General features: G+C 37.6%; 1 protein-coding gene, 1 non-coding gene and 1 pseudogene across 4 annotated transcripts; 2 read left to right on the top strand and 1 right to left on the bottom strand.

The window, feature by feature from the left end:
- Positions 1-209: 209 nt before the first annotated feature.
- Positions 210-282, top strand: TRNAF-GAA (transfer RNA phenylalanine (anticodon GAA)). The gene has a single exon. It is a non-coding gene; the product is annotated as a tRNA-Phe (tRNA).
- Positions 283-1,863: 1,581 nt separating this feature from the next.
- On the top strand, positions 1,864-2,728 carry LOC126595125 (uncharacterized; annotated as a pseudogene).
- A 190-nt stretch (positions 2,729-2,918) lies between these two features.
- Positions 2,919-11,072, bottom strand: LOC126595106 (calmodulin-binding transcription activator 3-like). Of its 3 annotated transcripts, XM_050261453.1 has the most exons (13): positions 10,968-11,072; positions 10,665-10,722; positions 10,027-10,146; positions 9,316-9,431; positions 8,395-8,483; positions 8,156-8,201; positions 7,765-8,011; positions 7,033-7,328; positions 5,877-6,263; positions 5,075-5,763; positions 4,215-4,794; positions 3,658-3,966; positions 2,919-3,443 (listed from the first exon to the last, which is right to left on the bottom strand). In XM_050261453.1, the coding sequence occupies exons 2-13, from the start codon at positions 10,702-10,704 to the stop codon at positions 3,351-3,353; spliced, it is 3,012 nt and encodes a 1,003-aa protein (XP_050117410.1). In that variant the 5' UTR covers positions 10,705-10,722; positions 10,968-11,072; the 3' UTR covers positions 2,919-3,350. The 3 variants fall into 3 exon arrangements, with proteins under 3 accessions (XP_050117410.1, XP_050117409.1, XP_050117411.1); XM_050261452.1 differs by lacking the exon at positions 10,968-11,072 and having other exon boundaries at positions 10,665-10,948; XM_050261454.1 differs by lacking the exons at positions 10,027-10,146; positions 10,665-10,722; positions 10,968-11,072 and having other exon boundaries at positions 9,293-9,428.
- Between the last annotated feature and the right edge of the window lie 993 nt (positions 11,073-12,065).

The raw sequence follows: 12,065 nt of genomic DNA, 5'->3' as shown, positions 1-12,065 counted from the left end.
GTCCTCAAATTTAGTATCCTTAGCATTGCTCTTTATTCTAAATATCAATACTAAGATAAATATGTGCCTAGCATATCATGTTTTTAGTTTAGAAGCCAGCAATGGCAACACAGAAAAGCTAGCATTTGGTTGTGGGAGTATTATTGGGTGAGGGGTTAAAGTGTAATGCAAAGTGTTATGAAGTAAGTTTATGTAGAACTTAGCAAGTGGCGGGGATAGCTCAGTTGGGAGAGCGTCAGACTGAAGATCTGAAGGTCAGGTGTTCGATCCACCTTCACCGCATGTCTCCTATGTTTTTTAAGGGCCCCAAAGCCATGTTTTTAGTCTTACATTTGAAGCGCAAGTGGATTCTAAATTTCAAACCACGCTGCTAACATCTCTCCTTTTAACATCCCTAACCCAAATAATTCTTTGAATATGAATTTGATTTGGTCGGTTTGAATGGTTTGGACAAAACCTTTTACCCTAGAACTTAACAAATCATTTGTTATTTGTCACATAACCATGGTGAGTGGGATGTGCCCCATGAGTCGAGAGCCAAACTCAAATTCTCGATACAACCAATTATCATAATAACGTACTTTGTCTAGTTATAAACTCACACTACCAATCTCACTCCATGTCCTCGCTGAAGCCGCTATGCTTTCTTCCCTGTTTTTCAACTTGTGGATCCCATCACAGCCACAGTAACTAAGGCCATATCTAACCGAAGAAGGGTCAAAGGGCTTCCTTTAGCTCTATAATCCTGCAAGAAATTATATTTTAATGAAAAGTGTTAAGACCATATTTTATACCATCTTCAACCGAGGGGGCCAAAGGGTCATAGGCCAAGCATAGCGCTTTGACAAAAAACCATCTCCAACCGAAGAGGCCAAAGGGCCATAGGCCAAACATAATTTATTATTTTAATTGAATTAATATGGTTACTTAAATTAAACTACCATATTAAAATAAGGTTTTTGAACATATTTTGAGTGTCACTTGTCGCCAAATGAATAAGCCTTCAAATTTCATATATTTATATAATCTTAATAATTTTTTGGATAGGATTTTGAGTGATATGTATCACTAAAGTGAGTAACTCTCCAGATTTCTTATCTTTATGTACTCTTAATAATTTTTCGGATATGATTTTGAGTGCCACGTGTCGAGATGTAATTGGTTGTGCACATTTTAGATAGGATTCTTATCTACGTGACACTTCTTATCTTCAGCTTCCAATGTTAATAAATTGGCTGGATATTGGGTTAGAATTCACACACCTCCATACACCTTCACTTTTTTTAGAACTACCATTGACACTATGTTCTGAGACCCATCTATAATCCCTGCAAAGAGCTTCATCTTCTTTTTGGGTCCAAGCCCTTCCTTTCATTGCAGATGTGGCTACATGAAAATTATTGAAAAAATTAAAGGAAAGATTGTTGAAAGAGGTAAGAGAATAGAATGTGAAGAATTGAAATAAAATGAGGTTAGATAATATGGAATGGTGAAAAATATGTGAGAAATGGTGTAGGAATGGCTTAGGTATTTATAGGAAAAAAATAAGAATTTTTTTTTTAAATTCGTCAAAAAAAAAAAATTCAAAACATGACAAGCAGCTAGCCATTGCCATTCAAATGGGCTGAATTGAAGAGCTAACAAAATGTAAAGCTTCACATTCTGGTGCTAGAGGGCTGGGCTGTAGGGCTGAAAGGTTGACTGCTCTTGGCCAGCCCTTTGGCCGATTCTCCCATTTTTGGTCAGGTAGGGACCATGAGTCTTTTGGCCTAACTCTCGATTAGAGATAATTTTCATATCAAAACAAGTTATTTTTAATCCTATAATTTTTTGGCCTGATCGGTTGGAGATGGCCTATCTTTTCATTTTTCACACGCATCGAAAATGTGATGGTCTCGGTCAAAACCACTCATCTCCATAGTCAACCTCTTTTTCCTATCCCTCCACCTCGAACTCCTCCCCACTCTCTCTCTTCTCCTATCCCGCCCACCTCCGACACTGTCTTCACCCTCCTCAACTGCTCCGTCGACTCCCCTGTCCTCAACAACTACAAGTCCCTCTGCTTCAACTTCTCCGGCCACTCCTGCGACGAGCTTTGCGACTCCTGCAACGCCTTTTGGATTTTCCGTTCCGGTTCCGGATTGGCTACTCCTACCACCAATCCAGGAGGATTTTTAACCAACGGTGCTAATAGTACTAGTACGACTGCTGCTGCTGCTGCTGCTGCTACTGTTTCTCCACCGTGTTGTTTTACGGGATACGATACGGTGAAGTTCATGGGCATGAGCATCTTGGACTGCACGCATTATACGAGCGTGACGAATACAGACGAACTGAAAGGGTTAGGGCCGTTGGATTGGATCTACGGGATTAAGCTGAGCTTCGCCGTGCCGGATACCGGGTGTGACCGTGTGAGAGGTGAGCGCAGTCCGGCGGGACTTGTGGGTTTGATACCGAAACTGAAGGGTCTCTCTGCCTCTGCTCCACTTCCTCCTATTTCACAAGACAATGTGGTAGGCTCATCAATTTTTATACATTTTCGATGTTTATATTGGTTTTTTTTTTTTTTTTTTTTGAGTCTAGCGCGTTAGTAAGTTAGATGTTAAATTAACCACCGATAAAATTTGAATCCACGTTGTCATACAAAGGCACAACATATTTTCACCAATGTGGTAAAGGGCCACTAGCTTGATATTTATATTGTTAAACTGTGAATTTGAATCGTTTATCAACGACTCAGAGTCTGCAACGTTTTTCATTCAAAAAAAGCGAAAACTCCTTATGTCCTCAAAGAAACTTATGGTTCACCCCCTGACCCTGAGATGAGATAACTTCCCCTCCCACTAAATATTTTGTCACAAAAAAAGTGGTTAATGGAAAAAGAATTGAAATGTAAACCTAAACTGAGCCGAGTTAGCTATTGCAATGTGCTCTCCGCAATTTAGATTAATTAGTGTAAACTATACAGCACCAAATGGGTTGTAATTTTACGATAATTTATGGAAAACAAACCCATGGTAACTGTAAAATATAGCACCATTGGTAAACTTTAAACCTGTCAACTACTCTGAAATTTTGACCATCAGCTGCCCACGTTTCATAAGAACCCTAGAAAACTAGGTCAGATAAAACTTGACTACTGGTTAAGCAAGGAAAAAGGAAATCTGTGCCATATACAATTATGCTTTTTCCCATTTCTCCCATCCTTCCTGCAATTGACAAAATTTCCCCGGTAAAAAAACCACGACGGCCGTTACATACAGGCGAAAATATTACGGGTAGGGCGACAAAAATAGTGCCATACAGCCTTTGGTTTAATCCATTCAATTACTTGACATGGTGGAAGTTGATCATTGACCTTCAGTGAGTGCACGCAGAACATCTATAACTTTTTCGTCGGAACTTTCATTTTGATTCGAGGCCTGGTTCTCCCCGTCCGCCATCTGTTGATAATGAAAATATACATCAACTTTCGAATAAACAGGAAAACATTATAGCGCGCACGATCTACGTTGGAGAAATTATTCCTGAAAAAAACAGGAGGAAGCTCTTCCAGTTTCCATGAAAAGTCCCCCCGCATTTCGAATTTTGAAGATTTATCTATACATTTGCATTTGCGCATGTATATTTTTTAATACATATACAATGAAAGGTTACCTCAAGTTTCTCAAAGTTTGAAAGTAGCCTCATGTATTGTTCACGCGCTTCTGGCTGACGAGCCATGGACTTTACCCTTGCGAGAGCTTTCTCAACCCCAGCAAATTTCTGCTTCCGACCGACACTAAGAAATTCATAGTCATCATTTTTCTTAACCTCTGAAGATGCATCTTCAGTAGGCCCTTCCACCCGAAATCCTCGCAAACCAGTTCCCTTTCGCCTCCAACGCAGTATAACCTTTTCAAGTATACCAACAGACCACAAAACCTTTTTGTAATTCTTCCGAACCTGATGTCCCCTCACATGAGCCTAAAAGCAACAAACAGAGTCAGTGATTTAGAGCACCATCTATACTGAAGGTACACCCAAGTCCCACAAAAACAAAAATTCAAATGGTCACAGTATTTCAAAGAATAGATAACTGTGACACATTGTATTGTGAACATGCAGGGTCGGAAAACGCATTGTGCAGTCAATGCGTGCCCACAATTGAAAAACATTAGTCTGGAACATAACTAAGCAAGCGATGCGCAATTAGTAGCAAAAAGATGAGGTACCTGAATTTTAACAATACGGTCACGAATCTTCAGATAATCCTTTCTTCCCTTCCATCCACGATAGTTTTGTTGGATCTTCAGAGCTGCTGCGACATGCAGATAATCCTCATAGTGAGCGAACTTCTGGACTCTCTTCAAGGAACGACGTGCAACAAGGTCCTGAGACTGAACTTCAGAAATATCTGTTCTGCTCTTGGTTAACTGTCTCTGACGAAATGAACGAGCCCTGAAAGCCTCTTGAATTAGAGCAGCCGCATGAGCTGATTTCCTAACAGCTGCTATAGGGTTTTTGAGAAAATGTTGCTCATCTACTGCAACATCAGATGCAGAAACTTCTGCTGTCTGTTTGGCCTTCTCAGCTGCAATAGTTGCGGTAACATTGTTCATTCTATTCTCATTCATGGTCAACAACTCCAGGTGACTGGTTAAATCCACTTCTGCCAAATATCCAGCAATCCCTTTATGCCCTCTACTCGAGGCTAGATCAGCAGCAGTTTGTCCGCCAGGAAACACAGATGTTGGGTCCTCGACGGCTCCTGGAGCGGCACCCAATCGAAGTAACGCAATGACAGTTTCCTCTCTATAAAAGGATTAAAAAAAATTAAGAGATTAGTGTTACATAGAGATCTATCCATGTTGCATAAATAAAGCGTTAAGATGGCATAGCTGACCCTTTTACCCATCCTCAGAAAAGGTAAGATAACATTCACTTAATCTTATATACTAAAGCAATATCAAGAGAACAATGAGCCTAGAAATGCAGTATTTGAATTTAATACTGATCACTCCATATATATTGCAAGTAGATGATGAATATGATTGGACATATAAAAGAGAAGAATCTATAACAGCAACCGTACCTTCCAAAATATGATGCCCAGTGAAGCCCTGTTCTTCCGTGAGCATCTCTGAAATTGGGACTGACACCTGCAGCAATTATGGGACCTATGGCCCACTCGTAACCAAGAGCACCTGTCAAATGTAGAACACCTTGGCCTTCATTATCCAGAACATGTGTTCCTTTGCCTCCTTCGTGAATTTTACATACTAGCCATTCACAGAGTCTATCCTTCAACAAATTCTGAATCAAGACATCCCTACGGCTCAAGTGGTCACTTTCGCATGCCACAGAAGCCCCATCAATTGTTTCCCAATCACTTTCACTGTTGCTTCTCATTGAAAATATGAAACTTTTGAGCTTGCATTGATCACAATCTGGAACAGCACATATCAACCACTTCCTCTCTGAGCCCAAGCTCAACAATTTTGCTAGTCGTATCTGAAAGTGTAATTCATCATCTCTTAACCTGTTGATGGCTATTCCAATGGGTTTTTCACGGTATTCAAACTCCCTAATTTCACTGCAGGCTAACCTATTTCTGCAGGTCACATAGAATGGAACACGCCCAGGAGCATGCAGAGGAGTTTGACATCTAATGGCATTGTTAGATAGAATTTCAGCAGAAACTTCTATTTCACCAAACATGCACCCCCAGTTAGTCTCAGCACAATCCTTCTTGCTTCCCAGAAAACTGCCAACTATTAAAACCTGAAAAGGAGGAGAGGCAAAAACTGAACAATGTCAATGTCTTATGTATTGTGTACATTTTTTTTATAGAAATAAATAAATAATTATAACAAAAATACGAACTGTATACATACCTTTGTTTCAGTTCCTGAATAAGCCCAATCTGGTGAAAAATCAGAAATAGTAAATAGTTGTTCTTGGGAAAGAGAAGGACCCAGTGACTCTATATCCAACTGCATATGGTGTGATAAACTGGACACTTCCTTATCACCACTCTCAGCATCAAATGTACTCCAGTAATTACCAGAGTCGGAAGCCATCAAGGAATCATCACAATCCACACCAATTTCTTTATCCATCCATCTCCCAAAGCTGTCTAGTTTCTTCAGTTCCACTGGTTCATTACGCACACGACAATCTCTATTCTCTTCAACTTGGTTGGAAGGAGTTACTACAATCTGAGGATCAGAATAATCTTGAACCTGAGGATGAAGCACATTGAAGTCATGCTCCTTTGGCACCTGCAAGAAGGTTCAAGTATCACTAAGAAAATTCCCACCACACGAAACACTAACCTTAAAAAGTGAAGTGCATAAATTGAGAGAGAAATAGTACAAGAAAAATAAATTTAGACAATCTGATACTTGACTTTCAAAAGCAACCTAATAGAACATACACATTAGTATAGTCAATGTTTCCAAGACATATGACAATACATGTTTATACATCACATCAGTCACTGAGTAAAGAGAGGGAAAGGAAAAAGTGTGCATGACTGTACTTGTGATCAACTTCTGAGGCATTCTAAAATGCACACGATAGCATTAGATAACAATTTTCCTCATACATGGATCAGTATGATCTGTGGAATAGGGACAGGTACTCCACTTACCCCACACAATGAAAAATCCTGGTTGGCTTAAATCAATTCTCATTACTTGCATTATTAAAAGTTTTAAGTTCAATTAGCTATCCAAATTGAAATATTTAGGATTTAGGTCTCGTTTTTCTTCAACAGTGTAGTAGTCTATTGTGGTAACTTATGCTACTAAAGGGGGTTCTGAGTGTGTGAGTGCGAGTGTTCACATTCATATATATTACTGTCAAGTTGTCAACTAATAGTCTAATACTACAATACCGTTGAAATTTAAATTCTACTCATCAATCTCAAAAATAAAGATGCATATTCTACAACAGAGCACTATCTCATAAAATGCAAAATAAGATATTTAGGAAACTAAATTAATTAGGTATAGACAGTGGGAAGGAAAGTGACTGTAGAAAACAGACCTGATCTTCTCTTTGAGAAGGTGCTGAGACAATTTGGACATCTATGTTAGTGGTCAACCTATCTTCACAAGTTACATCTTTGACTCCACTATGAGCATCCACTTTAGCATCTGTTAGCTTAAGAGTTATAAAGTCAGCTCTGTTAGGTTCTTCAACAAAAAGGTTTTGGCCATGCATGATGTGCTCATTTCTCATTGAGCTATCCATTCCTTGCCAGGCAGATAATCCAGCACCATGATCAAATTTAGGTCCACCATACCATGTACTAGAGGGATCCCTGAATGACTCAGGAAATCCTGAAAAGCACCAGAGACACCTGGTCACATATTTCATTTTTGGAAACTTATTATTGCAAAAGATAAATCAAAATCATTGAAACAAATACGATTTTTATATGCGTAAAAAACAGCATTACTCAATGAGTTTCGTCTATAAAATGGAAAAAACCACAACATGAAAATAGGACCTAAAAGAGGTCTAGAAGCGGAGTTTGATAAAATGGATGGTGCATGTTACTGTTAAAAGACCAGAGGCAGTAAAATGTGATCAGGAAACAGAAAAGAAAAAAATGCGATGATATCATTTTTTTTTAACAAAATGGAACCATGGAATGTCCAGCAGTAATGAGTAAAAGTAGAAACAGAAAAGATATTGCAAGACTCTAAAAAATGTCAAAAACTGATTGAACGAATCAAACACAAACGAAAAGGCATCTGCAGCTACGCATTTTACCTCCAACTTGTTGAGGAAGCAAAGAAGCATTATGAGAAAAGGAACCAAACATCGGTTGCTCAACAGATGAAGTTCCTGCATCTCTCCGAGAATCCACATCCTCAAATTCTTTCGATAATGTTTGTCCACCCAATTCAACTCTGTTTGGACTTGAAGCAAAGGATGTATGAACTGGACTTGAAGCAAAGGATGTTTGAAGTGGACTTGAACCAAAGGATGTTTGAACCATACGGGCAGCTGAGTTTGCCTGTGAAGAGCAAGGAGGGACAGCAAGTCTTATTTTAAAAACCAAAAATAATAATAACTGTCTGGGCATCTGTATCCTATCTGCAATGTGTGCGCAGATACACATGCACAAATTTTAAACAAAAAAAACTGTAGGAGTACGTACCTCTTCCACATTTCTGTAATGCACAAGAACAATGTGCTGTAAATGCCTGCAAACAAAGAAAACAGAGTATTTATTGGCCAACAATAACTTATTCTTATGACTTGAAGATATATTGAGATTGCAATTTTAAACATCATTTCTTGGGCATGAATGATTTTTTTTTTTTCCCAGAGGGGTGGTTAATGGAATTTATGCAACCTAATCGAAACCTAATTTACAGCTTCAAACAGAAAACTCACGTGTCAAGCATCCAATAACTCCGCCGTTGAAAATTTGCATTGTCCTCCCCATGGGCATAGTAACAATGAAGTACGTCTACACTGCCAGCCTAAAAAATGTCAAAAACCAACAGAGAGCTAAATATCAAGCAGTACCAATACCAATGACCATACAAGCCAAAATAATTGAAGCGACTAAACTCACTACAGAAGAAAGTTTATCAGTTTTACAATGCACAAAAATTGAAAAGGTCAAATCATAGCTAACAATAAAGCCTTGAATATAAAAATTTGAGCACCAGAAAGACAAACTTAGTGATATCTAAATAGATAAAGGGAGAAGAAACTAAATAACCTTTTACATTATCCTATTAAAAGAACAAATGAAAACAAAAAAGAATGTTTAAACACGGGGATAAAAGAACCTAAATGACCAACAGCTTCCAAAGTAGATAAATTAAGAATTTACCATTTGTGTCACATTTGCAACACCCAGCACTGGATTCAGAAAAAATATTGTTATTCTTTATAAGTTTTATTTTCTTAAAAACTAAGGGTGCTCAAGTGACCCCAAATTAAGGTCTACTATAGAGACATTCAATGCTCAATGAACTCTGAACAGTTGAAAGCAATAATCATAACATATGACCCATGGATGCTCTACTTACTTTGATCTTTGCAATTACAAAATAGAATTATGAATCATGTCTTAAAATTAAAAATAGTCTATTAAAGTGACTAACATTGCCGTACCAACAAAATGTACGATGAAACCTACGTATTGATCCATCACTTCTGTGGTATCTAGGTTACCTGCAAACTACGACCACCAAAAGACAGAGGATCCGGGTACGGAAGACATAAACCAGACAACGACTCAACCCTATCTCTTAGGACCAACCCCTAAAGGTGTACTTACTAATAATAGATTGAACAGCACACCTTCAACTTTTCATGGGCTTCTTTTACTGTCTTTCCATCCTTTTTCTTCCTCCAGCGATGACCATCTTTACGAAAATATCGAAGTGCTTTTCGATCAAACAGGTACAAAGAACCAGCTGTAAAAAGCGAACATAATTTAGCTTCTGTTTGCATATACCAAGAAAGAATACCGGTGATCCATCTGAAGTAACAAATGCCCAAATGACCAATGATCATTTGGGATGATTCTAGGCATACAATGGTAAAGGAAGAATTAGATAATTAAATGAAGCAATTTAAGATATGACATGTGGAATACCTGCATTATGTATATGAGAAACAGAAAATACCAGTCCAACTGTTTCACATCTTAACCCATACTAAATAGTAAAAATAATGATAATTGAGCAATAACGAGTACTTTAAACATAACTGGGAACGACGTTTGAAAAGAAAATAACAGAATGTGCAACCCCAGGGAAAACTGAAAAAGAAATGTTTCATCAACCAAAAAATGTTTCTTATGGCAGTATCTGGCCTTCTCATATTCTACAAGTAAATGAAGCACATCTCCGAAAAATTCATAAAATGGTTTTCCTACTTTAACTAGAAAATAAGTAAAACCAAAGAAAAAATATAACAGCCCAACTAACTGAAGATAGAGCTTAACAAATTCAAACAAAATACGTAGTTATCAAGAATCATTCAGAAAACAAACATGCAAGGGTCAACCTGGAGGCCTGACGGGCGGATCTGTGGTCAATTCAAAATGCCGATAGTTGCGAAGTATTTCACAAATTTCAGCTGGACGAAGCCAACGGTTCTTTGCTTCTTGCAATATCTGGGCAAGGTCTGTCAAATTCCCAAAAGTACCAACAGATTAAAAGATCATAAAAACTAAAATAATAAAAAACAATACAGGGGAAGAAACGAAGCCGAGCAACTACTTAGACATAAACAAACACTTTCGGAATCCCAATTTCATAAGCAAATACACTTGATGTACCTGACGAAATGCGACACAGAGACGATACAACTCAATGCACTTACAATGCAATACAAGATTACTTCCGGCGTTTGCAATAGCATTCCATCACAAGATTACTCACTCAGTTAATCCATCCACACTAATTCTTTCATCAAATGTGAAAAATTGAAAGTACTACACGCATGCATGAAGTGTCAATCAATGATCACGCCCAATAATTATTCCAATAAACAAAAAAATCACAGCCATTCATGAAAACAACTATTGTCGAGTTAAGTATTGAAAAAAAAAAATTGAAAAATCCGAATTTTAAACCAAAAAAACATAAAGAAAATTGACAGAACAAAACTTGAAATGAAGAGAAGACGGAGAGAAAGCTGACCTAGATGCTGATTGGGGGCGTATCTCCTGGTATCAGCCATGACGAGCTCGCATAAACCCTAGATTTCATGAGACAGAGAGAGAGAGAGACTGTGATTACCACCACCAATCCACGCACAACAAAACGCAAAACCAAAATACAAATCCAGAAATTGCAGAAAATCAATTTCTGCTCTGTTCGCAAACAAAATCGAAAAAAACAGAACCGAAAGGGAGAAATGGCGAATGCTTTCAGCCAATCAGTCGCGAGAGAGAGAGGGGGAGGGAGGGACTGGGGAATGAGGTTTCGGTTCAAGAAACGTACCTTGGCAGAGAGAGAGGGAAAGCGAAGCGTGTGAAAAGCACTAATAAAATAAAAGGAAAGAGAAACGAATCGGAGCGAGGGAGAGAGAAAGATAGGGATTGGAAGTCAATGTGTAATGGCTTTGCGTTTACACTAATCCGACGTGTTCTTTGGTTTTCGCACGACGCGTGTTGTTACACCAGAATTGTATTATCCACATACTTATTTTATTTCTTACACTGTTTTTTCAATTTTTAGTCGTCAGATCGAATGAATTCAAGAAAATGACAAAAATTAACAAGAGTGTTTGGGTTCTGGTGTATAATCCACACACTTACTTTTCAATTTTTGGTAGTCATATCGAATGAATTGAAAAAAATCAATAGACAAAAATTAACAAGAGTGTGGGTTGTAAAAATAGATATGTGAATAACACCACCATTATACAATTAGATGGAAACTTAAAAAAAAACCCCTTAACTATATAATGACATGTGATGTATAATTCCATTTTCTTGACACACTAAAAAATGGCTTACTTTTATGGGTATACATCAGCAAAGGAAAACTATTTATGTCGAGCGCTGCGTCCTATTTACTTTCGGAAATTGATCGCCACACATTCATTTTTATTTTCAACTATTAATTACATAAAAATACCAAACATAATTAAAAAAATAATTAGTATAAAGATAAAACTTTGTCTTATTATTTCCTTTTACTCTCGTACCAGCATTGGTTTCTACAATTTTTAGCTGAACAAATTTGTTTCGAAGTTTATTAGAAACTTTTGTTTGATGATGATACATTGTCATGCGATGTGAAGATTTGGTGATGATATATTGTCATGTGGTGTGAAAATGTTAAGTAATCTTATCACTTTTAAGTTGTGAGATAACAGGAGTTTCTCTACGAATTCGAGGATTTAAAAGGTGCTCAGTCTAGCTTTAACAAGAAGTGAAGGGTTTAATGAATTTTCAACTCTCTTGTTATTTTCACACCATCAAAAGAGTTTTATTGCATTCAAATTTGAAGATTAAATCGAAATGGAATATCTTATTGGTAATTTTATTTTGCTGTTTTTCAAATCTTTTGTGCTTTTATAATTACAATGATTGA

The sequence above is a fragment of the Malus sylvestris genome, chromosome 13, assembly GCF_916048215.2.
Source record: "Malus sylvestris chromosome 13, drMalSylv7.2, whole genome shotgun sequence".
NCBI classification, from domain to species: Eukaryota; Viridiplantae; Streptophyta; class Magnoliopsida; order Rosales; family Rosaceae; genus Malus; species Malus sylvestris.
The sequence above is the reverse complement of the archived record's forward strand: the minus strand, read 5'-3'. Positions and strand labels throughout refer to the sequence as shown.